Source organism: Equus caballus, chromosome 23, assembly GCF_041296265.1.
Source record: "Equus caballus isolate H_3958 breed thoroughbred chromosome 23, TB-T2T, whole genome shotgun sequence".
Taxonomy (NCBI): domain Eukaryota; kingdom Metazoa; phylum Chordata; class Mammalia; order Perissodactyla; family Equidae; genus Equus; species Equus caballus.
In genome coordinates, this window is record NC_091706.1 from 64,353,363 (window position 1) to 64,371,419 (window position 18,057).

At 54.0% G+C, this 18,057-nt stretch overlaps 1 protein-coding gene across 6 annotated transcripts in view; it reads left to right on the forward strand.

Annotated features, from left to right (window-relative positions):
* ROR2 (receptor tyrosine kinase like orphan receptor 2) overlaps nucleotides 1-11,767 on the forward strand; it is a 204,003-nt gene extending 192,236 nt beyond the window's left edge. For 2 of the 6 annotated variants that reach the window (XM_023627543.2, XM_070248806.1), the window contains exons 6-9: nucleotides 2,810-3,124; nucleotides 4,440-4,685; nucleotides 7,707-7,909; nucleotides 9,287-11,767. In XM_023627543.2, the coding sequence (XP_023483311.1) occupies nucleotides 2,810-3,124; nucleotides 4,440-4,685; nucleotides 7,707-7,909; nucleotides 9,287-10,732 (2,210 nt within the window). In that variant the 3' untranslated portion in view covers nucleotides 10,733-11,767. Of the gene's footprint in view, nucleotides 1-2,809; nucleotides 3,125-4,439; nucleotides 4,686-7,706; nucleotides 7,910-9,283 lie in introns of all 6 variants that reach the window. The other 4 variants (XM_023627544.2, XM_070248808.1, XM_070248805.1 and 1 more) reach the window with 3 other exon arrangements.
* The last annotated feature ends 6,290 nt before the right edge of the window (nucleotides 11,768-18,057 follow it).

Sequence of the window (18,057 nt, forward strand, 5' to 3'; positions counted from 1 at the left end):
TAGTTCTTGACCCCGGCCGCCCAGCAGGCTCTCCGGCTGACCTCTGCTGCCAGCTCGCCGGGAGGTTCTGCTGGGGCTGGTACAGCCCGGCCCCATAAGGGGCAAGAAGGAGGATCTGCCTGGGACGCTGGCCTCGTCTTTCACCCTCAGTCTGGAGGGTCTGAGGTCATGGTCACAGAGGGGGCTGTCTGGACCCTGCTTGCGGAGCCCCCGAGGGCGGGGCCCGGTGTGCAGTGAGAAACGGAAGGGCAGTAATGGGACCTGGAGGATCCCGGAAGGCAGTGTCCTGGACCACTGGGAGAATGTTTTGAAACACTGGTATCTCTCATTGGGAAAGCTTTCTATGCCACTTAAAGTAGAACTTCTCAAACCTGTATGACCACAACACACAGTAAAAAGACTGCTTTACGTCTGACTTAGTATATGCACACATGGATTTCATAGAACCAAAATGGGTCACAGCAGACAACATTCACCCTTACCAAAAGCAGCCACTCGATTTTTCTCTTCAGTTTTATTTCATTAAAGTAAAAAGTTGGTTATCGCCTTAATCCCAGCCATGCCCTCTGACATCCTCTGTTCTTTCCTAACTGTCTTTCAACATACTAGCCGCAGACTCCAGCATTAACTTTACCTCCCGCTAATGGGCCAACACTGATTCAAGGCACGAGATTGTCTCTCCGTTATTTCTTCAGGAATTGTTTAAAGGATGGAACAACTCAGATAGCTAAGCAGACTAATTTCATAGCAGTTTTTAGATAAAAATTTAGGGTGAACATTCTCTAGATTTGTGGATTTTTTAAAAAATCAGTTTGAAGGTGCTCTGGACTGACTTGTGGTTTAGACTCTGTATTGACTGTGAAGGCAGAGGTTCTGTTTAGAGAGCCTGCTTGTCAGAACTAGTTCCTGGGACTCCAGAAGCTTCCCAGGGAATGGGCCACAGGAAGCCTCAGAGGGACGTGCAGGGTGGACGACAGCCAGGACCTCAGTTGTTCGGCCTCCCCGATGCCGAGAAGTGAACTCTCAGAAAGAAGCTCTCTCCTGATGCATTCTGAGGGCAGGGGGAGGAGGAGAAATCCTAAAAGGGTCAGCCGTGGCATCCTGTGGGTTGATTATCCCAAAAGCCACCCAGGTTTGGCTTCCTTAGACAATCTTTCCCTGCCTGGGGGTCAAGGCCATCTCCACAATGTGATGGGTTTGAAGTGGGTTCAAACCTGGGTCTTCGGCCAACTCCAAGAGACCCTGCAGCTTAACCTCTTACCTCTCTGTTCCTCAATTTTAATATTGGCCAGAAGGGACCAGGAGCACTAAGGATGATGTTACCAGCACGCCGCAGAGTGCCCGGCGCACGGCACTGCCCGCAGTGCATGGACACAGGCGGTTACCCGACCCTCCCTGACCATTCATCTTAGCAGCCATTTTATAGGCTCCATGTGGGCTTTCATTCCCCAGTGTGCAGGCTCAACACATCACCTGACAGATAAAGACACAGGCCCAGAGAGGACTGAGTGAGGGACAGTCCTGTAGTTAATAATGAGGCAGGGCCGAAACTGGGCGCCCGCTCCAGCTCGTCTAACCTGGCGGGGTCTCCTGGGGATAATGAGGGGCCAGCAGCGCCACCTGCTGGCCGCACCGGGCATGGCACTACAAGTCATGGGTGGAGCAGGGGTGTCCCAGGGCTAAATTTGAACTACTTGGCTTTTCTCCCCTCTCAGCAGGGGGGGTAGGCCAAGGGGCCTCTCTTCCTTTCACTGTCCAAGATCAGATGGTTAGAAAGAGGTGCTTCACATGGCAAAGGGGGGCGGGGTGTCTGATGCCTTCCTTTGAGCCCGGGCTGCACAGCCTGGAGGAAAGGGCGAGCGCGGGGCCTTCCCTCTTGCCACAGCAACCCTGCCCCCTGCCCCACCTAGAAGACCTTGTCCCTGCAGCCCCCAACCCCTTCCTTTCTCCAGAGCAGGTGTCAGGTCCTTCTTCTCCGCATTCATTCCCATCACACGCAGATGTCCATCCTGTGATGTCTTGCCCCTGAAAAGCAAACCAGCCCTCGGTGGCTCCAGACCCTCCTGCCACGGCTGCTTCTCTGCCCCCCTTTACACAGAACTCTCCCTGATGTGTAACCCCGCCCTCTCCCCACTCTGCGTCTCCCCACTGTGCACCTCCTCCAGCTGTCTCTGGGTGCCCCCAGCACTGCACCCAAGGCCACTTCATCTCCTGCCACTCCCATCCTTGTACTCCGCCACCACTGACTTCGCAGGGCGGATGGTCCGTCTTTTCATCCCCTGGGTGCCCTTCCAGGCTGCTGCATCGTCTGCTTGCAGACGGGGATGTGGGGCGACCCAGGCTGGGTCTTTGGACCTCTTCTCTGATATCTCCTTCTAGAAGTCGCCCAGCCCTGAGGCTTCCCCTGCTGTCCTGGCTTGCAGAGCCCCCAGTTCATAGCAGGGCTTAGGAAGCGGGTTTGGGGTCTGAAATCGGAATCTTCTTGTCATGGGAGAAGCATCTAGCTGGATGAGATCTTGGGTCTAGTTTTCCCTCTTTGTTCCGCTTTCACATTTCTAAGTCAAGGACTTTCTACGTCTGGTGCAGCTCAGGGCAGCTCATATTCTCCCCGGGACCTTGCTGGTGGGAGAGCATCTCTGGGGTGGCGCAGGACAGGGTGGAGGGCTGGGGGGTGCAGGGGCGGGGGGAGGGGGAGGTGGGGCGGGGGCACAGGTGAGAGATGGGGGTAGGGGCGCCAGGTCGGGTGTCGGGGCTCCGGAGTGGCAGCCCACCGTGCCCTGACGCCAGCCTCGCCGCCTCACCCCCGCAGCGGCCTTCACCATGATCGGCACCTCCACGCACCTGTCGGACCAGTGCTCGCAGTTCGCCATCCCATCCTTCTGCCACTTCGTGTTTCCGCTGTGCGACGCGCGCTCCCGGGCGCCCAAGCCGCGTGAGCTGTGCCGCGACGAGTGCGAGGTGCTGGAGAGCGACCTGTGCCGCCAGGAGTACACCATCGCGCGCTCCAACCCGCTCATCCTCATGCGCCTGCAGCTGCCCAAGTGCGAGGCGCTGCCCATGCCCGAGAGCCCGGCCGCCGCAAACTGCATGCGCATCGGCATCCCGGCCGAGAGGCTGGGCCGCTGTGAGTGACCCCCGCCCCGCGCCGGCATCTGGGCCCCTGAGTCGTGCTCCTTAGAGCCTGGGACCCCATTCTGTCCCAGGAAGCCCCACAGCCCAGGCCCCTGTTCCAGTCGGGCAGTCACGTGGGGCTTACGAACAAGGGTGTCCGAGCCCTCTGTCTCCAGGCGCGCACCCCAGCCCAGCCCCCACAGCCTATCTTAGGGACTCAAGTCATCCCTCTGCCTGTCAGGCCTCAGACCACTTCTCTAAGATGGGAGTGCCTGCAGCGCTGGCTTCCCAACCCGCCTTGCGGTCCACAGCTCGGCTCATCACTGACCAGGTCAGGGGTGCCGCCTCCCTGAGGGGGACACAGGAGGAGGCCACCTTCCTCGAGGCCATGGCCTGTATTCACTTCTTTGGCCAGACTGGGGCTTCCGGGATACGGCCAGGCTCCTGATCAGGGCAGTTGGAGCCTGGGCTATGGACCCACTGCACACGTCCGAATCCTGGCTGCTGGATTGGTGTGACCTTGGACCAGTTGCCTAAATCCCAGTTTCCTCGTATTACATGGGGATAGTAACTGCTAACCTCAGGAGTTGCAATGAAGATTATGAGTTACTATTTAGAAAGTTCTTAGAACAGTGCCCGCACCTGGTAAGCACCATAACCGTTGTTCAGCAAGTGCACACCCCCCAGGTCTGGCTCCGAGAATCTTCCGAGTCTCCTTGGTGGAGGTGGAACAATGCATGGGCTCTGCTCACATGAGGCTCTGCTCACACGAGGCTCTGCTCACACGAGGCTCTGCTCACACGAGGCTCTGCTCACATGAGGCTCTGATCACATGTGGTTCTGCTCACACGAGGCTCTGCCCACATGTGGCTGAGCCCAGCCTCCTCGCTGGGCACCGAAGGGGACATCTGAGGTTGCGGGCCAGGCCTTGGAGTTTGTCTTCCCTCCTTCAGCTCGATTTTCTTTCTGGTACAAGTGAGCAGGAGTTGGAGTTGACATCCTCATTCTGGAGTGGGGTGCCTGGCGGGCACCGAGGGGTGGTGTTAGGGTCAGGGAATAATTCCTGATGGGGTTTCATCCCCATATATGTCCCTGATGCACCCCCAGTTTAATTTGTGGGCTTGGGACTTAATATTAAGTCATTACTTTTAATACTGCTTTTCTTGGAAGTTACGTAAAATCCTCTGGTCGTTTGGAATTCCAGTCTGGGTACATGCAGGCAGAGTGGTTTCTCATTCCTTCCTGGGGTAGTTGAACAGGGCACTCTGCCCTGGAGGAGGGCTGCTTCCTCTTGGTTTGTGGGCCTCCTAAGGCATCTTCTCTCGCAGACCATCAGTGCTACAACGGCTCGGGCACAGATTACAGAGGAACGGCGAGCACCACCAAGTCGGGGCACCAGTGCCAGCCGTGGGCCCTGCAGCACCCCCACAGCCACCACCTGACCAGCGCAGACTTCCCCGAGCTCGGAGGGGGGCACGCCTACTGCCGGAACCCTGGGGGGCAGATGGAAGGCCCCTGGTGCTTCACGCAGAATAAAAACGTACGCATGGAACTGTGTGACGTACCCTCTTGTAGTATGTATTCTCTCTCTTTTTTTTAAAGTGTTGACTGTTGAGTGCACTTTGTGAAACGTGGGACCAGGAGGCGGTGGCTCTGGGTAGCCCCTCTCCCCAATTTCACCACCATGATCATTTGTTTTCCACAAAGCTGTTGCTGGTTGTCAAAGTAATATCTGGCCATTATAGGACGTTTTAAATTATAGAAAAGTCTGAAGAATAATGTGCAAATTCCCTTCATGTCACCACTCAGTGGGGACTACTTTTGCAATTGGGGGCCCTTCTGTCAGCCCTTTTCCTACGTGGGGTCGTGGCCTCTCATTTCTCCATTAACATTGTCATGTAGTATTTCCCAGTATTATCAAAAAGGCTCCCCACTACGGGCACAGCCAGCTCCTCCGCCCAGCATCTGTATTGGGCGCAGGACGCATCTCACTCCCCCTCCCCTCGCCTCCCGCTCAGCTCAGCTTTTGCACGTAGACTTGGCAGAGTGAGGAAAAAGTGGAACTTAAGTCTCTTAACCGTTTCCCTGCTCTTCCTCTGTTATATTACGAATAGGAGAAGAGTGTGTAGTTAATGGTTGTAAACTTTCCAAGCATGATCATCTCTGTGTCTCAGTCATTTTCGTCTCACCAGCTCCAGGAGGCCTGAGACTCCACTGCCTCCTGAGTCTTACATGTGGGCACCTGGAGGTAGAGGGTTGGTGGAAAATTACTGTGAGACGATTGATAAAGAGAGATTAACGGGTGAAGCAAATCAAGGCTCAGGCTTCACCTGGAAACCCCCGCCTCACGGCCCAGGGACCCCGCCTGCCGCTGATGGGAGCGAGAGCTGGAATTTGTTACCTTCTGGAAGTGTGGTTCGGCTATTCCCTTAACTCAGCAGTTCACACACAGATCTTCAAGAGTGTGTGTTCACTGCAGGAGTAAGTTTTAAGAAGGAAATGTCAGTAGTTAGATGATAGTGTAACTACTCTGGACCACTACGGTGGTTTAAAACAGGTTCCTGCAAGGACGGATGTCCATGACATCCTGTTGAGGGAGAGAAGCAAGGTGTAGGACCATAGCTGGCCTTCTCTCTCCTCCTTTCTCTGTAAAAGAGACAAAATGAGTGAAAAGTCTGTGTGTGTGTGTGTGTGTGTGTGTGTGCGAGCGTGCACACAGGCGGCTGTATTTCATGGATGAAGTTCTGGAAAGATACACACCAAACTCAGCAGCGATTTCCCAGGACCTACAGAAATGTTCAAATATAAGACGTTTTTACAACGAGCAGCTAGTACTTTTGTAAGTAAAAATGAATCAAAGCATAAAGAAAAATGTGTATGTTCTTTGACCTGGCATTTCCAGAAATCTTATGTTGCAGAAATATTTGCACTTATAGGGCAGAAATGCCGGGATATTTATTGCAGAATCACTTTTATTAGCTAATAAGAAACAGACTCATTGTTGACCAGTAGAGGCTGGGTGCTAAGTGTATCCCTGCCACGGAACAGGGCGCAGCTGCTGAAGAACCAGGGCCTTGAGCTGTCTGTCCTACGTGAAACATTGTCCGAGATACGTTATTCTGCCCCAAAACCAGGAGCAGGAAAATATGGACAAAATGATTCTATTTAAAATGAATTATACTTAAAATTCTATTTTAAAGAACCATATGAAACTGCTGCTTCTGTGTGTGAAAATAGTTGAATATCGGGTGTTCCATGTCCAACTTAAAGTATACATAAAAAATTAGGTGCACACCAACCTATTCACAGTGGTACAGCCTTTGGTGAAATGGGCTATTAGGAATATTCACGTTTCTATAATACTACAGTTATTAAGCATGGGTTCCGTTGGTGATTTAAAAACGATTGTGATAAAATAAATGATCGTACAAATGTTTGGACTGTGCTCACATCTCTGATCTTGGCCTGAGGGGTGTGGGGTCCCCCCAGCCCTAATAATGAGAAATGACCCAGTCTCCACGCCCTGAGGCCTGGGAGCATCTCCCTCCAGGATGGCTCTGTGTGGGGTTTAATTTGATTTTATCTTATTTTGGAGGCCAGGGCTGGGGGGGGAATTGGGGGCGCGACACTGGGTTTGGGACAATACTTTTTTACCAAGGTGGCGATAGTGTTTCATTTTTAGAACTGAATTAGCTCTTTCAGAAACCATCTTGACCAGAAGTCGTTTGTTTGCTTCAGATGGAGAGCTCATTACCCGATAGTCCCAGGGATGCCCAAGTCCCATGTATTCACAAGGTTAAGGAGAGAACTGCGGGGTGTTAGAGGGGGCCTCCTCCTCCTCCTCCTCGCAGTGCTCCACCCCAGCTCCCCCTCAGCGGCCAGCACCCCCTGCCTGGTGCCGGCTGGCGTCAGCCTTGCAGCCGCCGTGCCCGTGCACTCTGTGCCTCCTGCAGAGGGAGCCAGAGCACTACTGTTCCCTGTGGAAGAGGAGGACGTGCCTGGAGGCCGCACCCCCTACGTCTTACCCTCATTTGTCAAGAATGTTGCTGCCTCGTGCATTGGGTCAAACTCATCGGCCGCTGGTGCTCTTTTAAATCAAATGCGTGTTTAATTAGTGTCTTGAAAGAATATGTATTCATTATGCAAAAATGTGGGAAATCCTACAATGTTGAATGAAGAGAAGGATCAATTCTAATCCCACTGCCGAGTTTCCTCTGCCGAGGACAAGGGCGTCAGGTGCTTCATCAAGTTCCCTGAAGACGACGTCGGACAGAGCACCATGGTGTCCTGCAAGGGGACTGTTACTGATTGCCACTGTGAGGCCTCCCGAGTTCATTTGCTTCTTGTGCTGTGTGTTCCGATTTGTCCCCGTGGTGGGCAGTTCTGCAGTGTGTCACAAATACACAGCAGGATGCGCATTTTTCAGTACCTCACCTTTTTTTTTTAGGTTTGGTGGGCCATACTGCCCATTTGTGCCATTTACCTGATTATTTGCTTGTACTTAACTGTTTTAGTTGGGGGCGGGGGCTGGTAGAGAACTTGGAGTTGAAGAAAGGGTGTTTTCAGGAAACTCATGAAAGCCTTGCTGTTCACAGGCCCCCAGGACGGCAGCAGGATGGGGATCCTGTACATCCTGGTCCCCAGCATTGCCATCCCCCTGGTCATCGCGTGCCTCTTCTTCTTGGTCTGCATGTGCCGGAACAAGCAGAAGGCGTCTGCCTCCACGCCACAGCGACGCCAGCTCATGGCTTCCCCCAGCCAGGATGTGGAGATGCCGCTCATCGGCCAGCACAAGCAGGTCTCCGTGCTTCGTATTTAAGGGGTGGCTCCCCCGGGCTTAACCTCTCCCTGGGGTTAGTTGCCTGCAACATCAGCGTTCTTAATTTACTTGATACACAGCACGTAATGCTTTTAAACCGTCCTTTGTCATGCCGTTTCTTCTCTGAAACATAGCAGGACATTTGTGTACACAAAGTAAATGGTAGGTGTGTTCAGAGCTCACCGGCCCACAGTCCATGGGCTTCTCCCTCTACCGAGACCAGCCCCATTAGCGTGGGCCCCAGAGGGTGTCCTGACTCTGTGACGATGCAGCTGTCCCCACGGGAGGACACAGGACAAGGGCTCAAGTTGTCCCCGCTCGAGGGTCACTGTGGCATTTCTAAGGGACAGGCGCTTGTTTTCTGGTCAGTTTGGGGTGGGGTTGGTTTTGCTTGTTTCATTTTCAGGGAAGGATAGAGCAACAGTCTCGTAGTGGAAGTGAGAGGCCAGGCCAGCCCCACGTGCTAGGAGCTCTCAGGACAGTGAGAACACACTGGAATGCAGCCCAGCTGAAGTCAAGGGCGATTATATACATCACAATCTTTGGGGGGAAAATCATTCCCGTCCGGGCTTTGAACGGGCAGAGTGGACTCACTCAGTGCTGTCGTCAGGAGTCCCTGAGTGTTTGCTGGGGGCGGAGTTTCCTGGATGGCGGAGAGACCCCGGGGGCCTCTCAGAAGGATGGGGGCCGGGCGCACAGAAGGGGCAGGAAGTCCTAGAGGCTGAGAGGTGTGGATCCTGGGAATCCACCTCACCCCCGTGTGCTCCTGTCACTATGCTTCTAATCCAGAATCTGATCAAGAGGAAACGAGACAGGCCCACTGAGGAGCATCTGTAGAGCAGCTGGCCTGGACTCTCAAAATGACAAAAGTCGTGGGAAGTGTCCCCTCGGGGTTTGTGAGAGAAAGACGTTGGGTCTCGCTGTGATGAGCAGCAGTGGCTGGACCTCCCGTGTCAGGGAGCAGCAGGAAAGGCTTTGGTGGGGGGACACAGCTGGGAGAGCACAGGGGTGACTCTGGGGCAGCTGGCAGCTGGGGAGGGGGTGTGTGTGAATAGGTGTGTGCACACACATACACACACTCTGCAGTGGTATCCCACATATTGCCATATTTGGGGGGGGATGTAATTTGCAGCCTGGTTGGGGCCCATTGAAGGTTTCAGGCAGCCTCATGGCATCGAGCAGAGAGCAGTGTGTGGGGCAGGCTTAGCTTGGGGCCGGCAGGACCAGCGGGTCCTCTGCAAGGCCGTGCTGGCAGGTGGCACAGGCCTGACCCCAGAGCCCCCTCCCAGCCGCCCTGCTCTTCCTCCTCCTGTCGCAGTGACAGAAACGTTTCATTGGGGCTTTTCCTCTCAGCAGGCCAAGCTCAAGGAGATCAGCTTGTCCACCGTGAGGTTCATGGAGGAGCTCGGGGAGGACCGGTTCGGGAAAGTCTACAAAGGCCATCTGTTTGGCCCAACGCCGGGCGAGCAGACCCAGGCTGTGGCCATCAAAACGCTCAAGGACAAGGCGGAGGGGCCGCTCCGGGAGGAGTTCCGGCATGAGGCCATGCTGCGGGCGCGGCTGCAGCACCCCAACATCGTGTGCCTGCTGGGCGTGGTGACCAAGGACCAGCCCCTCAGCATGATCTTCAGCTACTGCTCGCATGGCGACCTCCACGAGTTCCTGGTCATGCGCTCGCCGCACTCGGACGTGGGCAGCACAGATGACGACCGCACGGTGAAGTCGGCCCTGGAGCCGCCTGACTTCGTGCACGTCGTGGCACAGATTGCTTCGGGCATGGAGTACCTGTCCAGCCACCACGTGGTGCACAAGGACCTGGCCACCCGCAACGTCCTTGTGTACGACAAGCTGAATGTGAAGATCTCGGACCTGGGGCTGTTCCGCGAGGTGTACTCGGCTGACTACTACAAGCTGATGGGCAGCGCGCTGCTGCCCATCCGCTGGATGTCCCCCGAGGCCATCATGTACGGCAAGTTTTCCGTGGACTCGGACATCTGGTCCTACGGCGTGGTCCTCTGGGAGGTCTTCAGCTACGGCCTGCAGCCCTACTGTGGGCACTCCAACCAGGACGTGGTGGAGATGGTGCGTAGCCGCCAGGTGCTGCCCTGCCCGGACGACTGCCCCGCCTGGGTGTACGCCCTGATGATCGAGTGCTGGAACGAGTTCCCCAGCCGACGGCCCCGCTTCAAGGACATCCACAGTAGGCTCCGGGCCTGGGGCAACCTGTCCACCTACAACAGCTCGGCGCAGACCTCGGGGGCCAGCAATGCCACGCAGACCAGCTCCCTGAGCACCAGCCCTGTCAGCAACGTCAGCAACGCCCGCTACGGGGGGCCCAAGCAGAAGGCCCAGCCCTTCCCGCAGCCCCAGTTCATCCCCATGAAGGGCCAGATCAGACCCATGGTGCCCCCTCCCCAGCTCTACATCCCCGTCAACGGGTACCAGCCGGTGCCAGCCTACGGGGCCTACCTGCCCAACTTTTACCCGGTCCAGATCCCGATGCAGATGGCCCCACAGCAGGTGCCTGCTCAGATGGTCCCCAAGCCTGGCTCCCACCACAGCGGCAGCGGCTCCACCAGCACGGGGTATGTCACCACTGCGCCCTCCAACACGTCCGTGGCGGACAGAGCAGCCCTGCTCTCGGAGGGCACTGAGGACACGCAAAACGCCCCAGAAGATGTGGCTCAGAGCCCCGTGCAGGAAGCTGAGGAAGAGGAAGATGGCTCTGTCCCAGAGACTGAGCTGCTGGGAGACAATGACACTCTGCAGATGGACGAGGCCGAGGTCCAGCTGGAAGCATGAGGGGCGCGGGGCTGCCGGGCACTCGGGGCGGACTTGGGCTGCCTTGACAAGTGAGCCCCCGGCTCTGGTGGGCTGGCTGCAGCCTCCTGATGTGAAATCCTGCGCCTCTGCCCTCCTCTCACGCACAGAGCTGCCGCCATGGCCAGCTGTTTGGTTGGAGGTCTTTTAGCCAGTGGTACCTTACCAGGCCGGGGTGGTGGCCCAGCAGGATGCACGGTGACCCCCGACGCTGCCTGCATTTCCCCGAAGGCAGACCCATAGTGAGCGTTGCCTGCACTTTGAAGGAAAATGAGTGGCATCCTCCCACCGTATTGCATGTGGATTGAATATTGGGAAACTTTGCGAAAACAGGCCTGCCAGAGGCAGCGGGGTGGGAGCGTGGACTCTGCCGTTCCCAGCGACTGGCCCGTTGGTTGAGTATGGAGGAGGCCGCTTTCTCCCTGCTGTCCCCCTGCCAGTAGCAGCGCCCCTTCACCACCAAAGACTGGCGGGAGCAGGCCGAAGCCACCTGCCACGTGCCATGGTCCCATGAGAAAGGGGCTTCTGAAATGGGAGTCCCCGTATGGAAACAGAATGTGCCTTAAGAGAAACCGACTAGATTTTGTATTTTTGTGAAATGATTTTAATTATCCTGCATGTGTATTCTGCCCACTTCTCTGGAATTCAAGGGAAAGCGTTTCTGGGGTTTGGAATGTTACAGAGGAGGCAATATTGTACAGAGCACAGTATTGTTATTTTTTTTTTTAGAACCATGTACAGACCCTAAATGTAATTTATATGGTTTTTCTATGCCATTTTCAGTGAAGTATTTTGAGCTTAAAATAATGACTTAGTAATTTAACTGTTTACGTTCCCCACTTTGGGATGCCACCCAACTGTATTCTGTTTGCTAGCCTTTGTACCACGTGTGAACGAGGTCCGTCCCTTCAGAGCCCCTGCGAGAGAAGGCTCGGGGGCACCTGCGTCTGGTGCCCGGGATGGAGCGCTTGTGTAGCCCCCACACCTGGTGTATCCAATAAAGCGACACAGAACGTTTGCTCGGCTCTCTGCAGGTTGTGAGCAGGTCAGGCAGCGGGAGGTGCAGCGTGACAGAGACGCCGAGCAGTGATGGCTTGGCTGAGCCCTTGCAGTGGGCTGGGGGGCCGGTCCAGGGCCAGTGACTCCGTTTGAGTGTGGCTGTACGTTGGCAGGTAAATGATGGGAACAAGTTGCATTGCTTTTCTCTGGTGAGGCCTCTGGATGAATCGATGGCAGACGATGTAAAGTTGGCCTTTGGTTTTAAACCTCTCCCCTCCTGAGGTCCCAGGGCCCCTGACCTTTTAGACCTGGAGGCTGGCACTTTCCAGGGCACTGTAGCAGGGCTGGGGGTGAGGCCATGATGGGGAATCGGCCTTCTTCACTCCCTGCGCGGCCACCTGTGCCTCTGCTTCTCGGCTGTTCGCCCCCTGAGCTAGAGTACACCTGGGCCAGGGTCACCCGGGGGTCAGTGCTCCAGAGCTTCCAGTCGGGGGACGGGCACCGTAACACCGCCACAGCCTGGCTGAGGCCTGGAGAGCTTCTGCCCCCCAGCAAACAGCCCTCGGGGCCTGGCCTCCCTCCCCGGTCCTGACCTTCCCCCCCGCCGCCCCGCATGGCCTGGGAGGTTTCGTGTTTTTTGGAGTGGATCCACAGCCCTGGGGCCCCGGGAGGCGCAGCTAGGAGTTGGCTTCCCGGATGTGGGCAGTGGTTCTTCAGCCTGCCTCAGAGTGTCTTGCAGGGCTCGTCACAAGAGGAGCAGGTCTGGGTGGGGCCCAGACTGAGGACTTCTAACAAGCACCCAGAGGGTGCTGATGCTGCGCTCAGGGTCCTCAGAGAGCCACTGAGGCACTGAATTGAGGAATGCTGATTGTCCAGCCCCTCAGGTCATCCTGAACTTCAGGTCTGTCCTGTGCCCCCCTCACCCCGCTGCTGCAGCATAATGCGGCTCGCGATAGAGCCACACACACAAATAAAGCATCAAGATGTCTGAGTGTAGATCTGAAATCAGAGGGGATGCTTCCCTGGTTGGCGAAAGGAAGGAATGTGACCGGGGCGAGGACTGGGAGCCCCCCGGAGCCCCTCTCCCCGGCGAGTGTGGTCCAGATTGCATATTAAAAGAAGAGGGGGTAAAATGGAGCCACTTCTCAGTTCCACTGATCTGAAAGAGGAACTTGATCTGTCTAATTTGGTCCACCTGATGGTTTAACTGTTGAGCTGAGACCTGAGAGTCAAAAATGGGAAATAGCGCTCTGGCTGCACGGTCAGGGAGGCGAGCCGCCACTTCAGTTTACGGTCCCTCGGCCCCCAGACATGACCCGGAGGCTCCAGGCCACTGACAGCCCACAGGGCCGGGCGGGCAGCCCAGGTTCTGCAGAAAGGCGGCTGGAGGGTTTTTTGGCAGAGCAGGGGAGGTTTTGATTTGGGGGATTTCTTTTTTTTCTTTTTTTTGCTAAATATAGCATTTGTTTGTTACGGCTCATTCTAACTGTAAATTCTTGATGCATCTTTAGGAAGATGATTGAGCTTTTAAAGTTCACGCACTTGAACAAAAGTGACTCTATTGGGATGCTCCAGAATAATTGTTTTTAGAGCTAAGTTGCGTGATTCAGATAATGTCACTCATCGCATCCACCCAGCAGCCTGCCTCCCACAAGAGGGAGATTTTTGCAGCTCCTGAGTTTTATTCGAGCCAATGAAGCCACAGATGCCTTGTACGCTCTTATATTCTTTGATAAACCATCCTTGTTGAAACAACCCATCGGGGCAACAGCTATCTTTTCTGCACTAATTTTAGGGTGTTTGACTAAAGGCTACAGTGTACAACAGCTTCCCACTAAATCAAGAGAATCCTCTTCTCCCCACAGCGGGACACGCTGTTTCCCTGTGCTCACCGGGGTTTACTTCCAGCTCTCCATTCACTATTGATAGTTATTTTCAGACAGTTTGTGATTTTACAACTATGTCTGAGACGAATCTTACCCAGACGTCGGTTCTGTGTGAGTTTCCTACAGGAATATTTAAGAAGGAGGTTGTCAGAGTAAACTGACTTCAGAGCACTATCCCGAAACCCGGTCACAGCGAGCCCCTGTGACCTCCCCAAGGTCGGTCCCGCTCCCGCCCCGTCCACTCTTCTCCCCTCATCGGTCCCCATGGAGACTGTACGTATTTCTTGGCCTGATGCTGAGTGAGTGCCCAGTAATGGGCTCTGGAAATAACAGCAATGCTGTACTGAGGTGGAGAAGGCCTGGATTTAGGTCACCTGACACCTACACAGAAGGACATGAGCCTGTCAAGTGTTCACACTTAAGACAATAGAGCTTATACGATACTGTTTCTTTTTCAATTTCATTTCATTTCATTTATTCAGTTACTGAATAGCTCATGCATTCCTATAGTTAAAGACGCAGTGGGAAATCTCTCTCCATCCCCATCTGCCCAGCCTCCTTGCCCCACTCCACGTATTGAACGTCACAGGCTTCTTGTGGATCTTTCCACATTTTTTATGCCTGTATAAGTAACATACCTATATGTTATGTTTCTCCCTTTTTTAAAAAAAAACACAAGTGGTAGCTTCTCTACAAATTGTTTTCTGCCTTGCTTTGGTCATGTAACAGTGTACGTTGGAGCTCTTTGCCTGTCAGTAGGTGGGAGCGTGTCTGCGGAGGAATTCTTTGGTGGCCTTGCTGGTCAGTGAGGGCAGGAGTTGTCAGGGGGCGGTATCGCCTCTCCAGGGGGACGTGCAGTGTGCACTGCCCCAGCGCTGTCTCAACGGGCCGGTCCCTGGTCCCAGACCCTAGTCCTGGAGTGCCGTTCTCCTGCAGGTGCAGGTGGGGAGAAGGCTGTGCGTGGGGCGGACCTGGGCACACTTGCCTCAGCTCTAATGCGTGTTTTTAAAAAGACAGGGCAAGGTAACATTTTTAACTCATTAGTATTGTTTTTTCACTAATTTGTCCCAATCACTCTCTTTCCCAGTCTGAAGTGCTGAGATTTTAGTGGAAATGTTGCCCAGACGCAGAGAGGTAGATTCGAACCCCCCCATGGGTGTTGGAAGGCCTTGCAGGCTGTGCAGGTACCCAGGGGCGGGATAGAACCAAATGACCGCTTCCTGGAACTGCAGAAGTCAACTGCATCACCCCCCAGGATGGCAACTACAGCCCCTGCCCCCCGGGACAGCTACGTCTTCTCGCCATGGAAATACAGCAGCCACCCCCCAGGATGTCAACCCCCTCACCCCCCTCCCCCCAGGTCACTACTGCGTCCACCCAGGAGCAGAGTTCAGAGGACCTGTGGGACCTGCTTTAATGGTGTTTCTCAGGTCTAGATGGACAGGGGGAAGGGAGCGGGTGTCCAGGAGGTTAGGAGAGAATCTGGGGGAGGGGGAGGCAGCCTGGCCCTCCCCATGCTCTGCCGCCCCCATTCCTGTCGCTCCATGTTGATCAGGTTTTTTAACAATCATCTTATCATTACCATTTGTATTACATTTTATATTTTGATGTCTCATCCCCGTGGGTCTTTACTGAAAGCTGCACTGAAGCCACCCCTTTGGGGGAAAGCCAGTCTAAAGTAACAAGAATGTGGAACCATAAATTTGGTAAGGGAATTCACCATGACTTTGAGATACACAGAATAATCCAAATTAGACTGCAGGGGCCACGGGAAAGCCTGAAGAGACTAACGTGCCAGTTGCCTGAAAGATAGGTTTCGTGTTTAGGAGGCATCCTCCTGCTGTCTTGATTTCCATTCTCAAGTTGCTGGACAGCTTTTCCCATCACCACGCACGGGCAGACTTCAGCCACGGCACTCAGACACTCGTTGGGAACGCGGGCATCCCCCTGCAGAGAGACAGCCTGAGGCAGGGCCGTGGGCCTTCCATGTCTGGCCACCGTCTTGCCTCCAGTCTCTTCCGCGCTGCCCGCTTACACTTCTAACCTGGAGGCCCGGCATTTCGTGACAAGGAGTTCGAGTTCGTGCTGGGTCTCCCGGGAAGGCACTGCCCTTTCCCTCAGGTGGAAATCGTGGAGCTCACCTAGTCCCGCTGGGAATCTCAGAGAAGACTGAGCCACCACTTTTTTTTTAACAGCTTAATTTTGCTGTAATTTACTTCTGTACAAGTCACCCATTCTAAGTGTGCGGTTCAGTGATTTTTAGTAAATTTGCAGAGTGTGCAACCTTCATCCCAATCTAATTTTAGAACATTTCCTTCCCACAAGGATCCCTCATGCTTGTCAGCCCTGGGGTGGTCTGCTGTGTTTTCTGTCTGAATGGATTTGCCTTTTCTGGGCATTTCATATAAATGGAATTATACCATATGTAGCATTTTGCTTCTGGCTTCTTCCACTTAGCGGAATGTTTTTGAGATGCATGCATGCTGTGGCACGTATCAGAAGTTCATGTTATTGCTGGCTAGTATTCCACTGTGTGGATGGACCACATTTTGTTTACCCACGCATCCATCCGTTCACCCATCGATGGACTTTTTCCACTTTGGGGCTATTGTGAATAATGCTGCCGTGAACATTGGCCTATGTTCGTGTGTGGACGTGTGTTTTCATTTCTCTTGGGCGGCTTCCTAGGAGTGGAATTGCTAGGTCATATGGAAAAATCATCGACCTTTTTAAGAAACGTCCAAACTACTGTCCAAAGTGGTTCCACCATTTTAACTGCCCACCAGCAATGAATGAAGGCTCGTTCCTCCACGTCTTCACCAGCTCTTGTTATCATCTGTTTTATTTTCGTTAGAGCCATCCACTTTTAAGAATATCAAAAGAAAACATTGCTTAGATGAAAGGATTGAGGTTGCAGGACGAGTTCTATGAATTGTCTTATTAACTCTCACCAAATGCCCTTCATTTGTTTGTTCATACAGTCATTCAACAAGTATTTCTTGAACATGTGCTGTTGGCTGGATTCAGTGGCGAACAAGATAGGAAACAGCATCCCTCCTTTCTCAGGAGGAAGGTTTTTAAGCAAGTATTGTGATAACAGGATTGTACCGTCTCCCTGGGGAAGCAGTGTTTGCTGTGCGATGATGCCCTGGGCAGAGCCTCGCCGTGTCAATGGATGAGGGTCACAAGGTGTCATTAGATCAGGTCCCTGAACTTGCAACTTGCAAGTGACAAAGGACAGACACTGCCTTGTCTGTCATGGGCACACTGGGGGGCTTGGTCCCAGCCTCGTCTTCTAGAGCTTGTGAGTACAGGTGGCTGAGACTTTGGAGGCACAGCTCTGTCTCCATCTGGACATCCCAACCTTTCCTGGGTCCCAGGACACGGGGGCGAGCCCTACCCCCGAGCCCAAGAGCCCCCTGACCTGCCTGTGAAGGTAGGTGGGGAAAATCTCGAGTTCATTTTCACTAACCTCTAACTGAAATGTAGCATTTCCTCTTATTATAGACGTAGGAAAAAACCCAAAGATGTGTTTACCATCCTCGTGGCTGGTCGCCAGTAAAAATCGGTTCTTTTCATGTCACGCTGCCGTTGTGGCAGGTGCCTCAGCGTTTGGTTCTGCTCCTCACTGCTCCAAGAGTACGCCTGTTATCAGGCATGCTGGGAAATCTTGTTACCGAGTTAACACAGAAGCACATATATTACACCATAATGTGTTAAAAAATATTTTGATAATTTCAATATAGATATTTTCTTTGTAATTCAAGTCTTTTGTTTGCTGCATTAAAACCATATATCCCGAGAAGGGACCCCAGTGTGAAGGGGTCCGTCTGTGGTGCAGAAAAGGTTAGCATCGCTTCATTATGGCTTCTCTTCCAGGACCACGCCACAGAGTGCCGGCGCCCTGCTCCTCCCAGGATGCTGTCCTTCCCTCTTTCGTCTGCCCGAACGCTGCCCACAGACTCAGCCCCGCCCGTCTGCCAGCCCCAGCACCCAGGCCGTCCTCTTCGGGGCCCTGCCACCCATCCCACCTTTCCCACCCACACCCTGGCTCCTCCATCTGCTTTGGTCCCGGCGAGGTGGAGGGTCTGCAGAGGGGCGCTGTGGCACCCACCTCCTTCCTACTTTCTCATTTGGTTTCAAAAGTGCATGGCAAGAGCTGGCCCCAGGCCGAGTGGTTAAGTTCATGCACTCTGCTTTCGTGGCCCGGAGTTCACTGGTTCGGATCGTAGGCACAGACCGACACACTGCTCATCAAGCCTTGCTGAGGTGGCGTCCCACACAGAAGAACTAGAAGGACCTACAACCAGGATATACAACTCTGTACTGGGACTTTGGGGAGAGAAAAAAAATGTGCACGTCAGGAAGACATGGCAACACAGAGAAGCAGGAAGCTGAACAGGAGCACAAACTGGTTCAGCA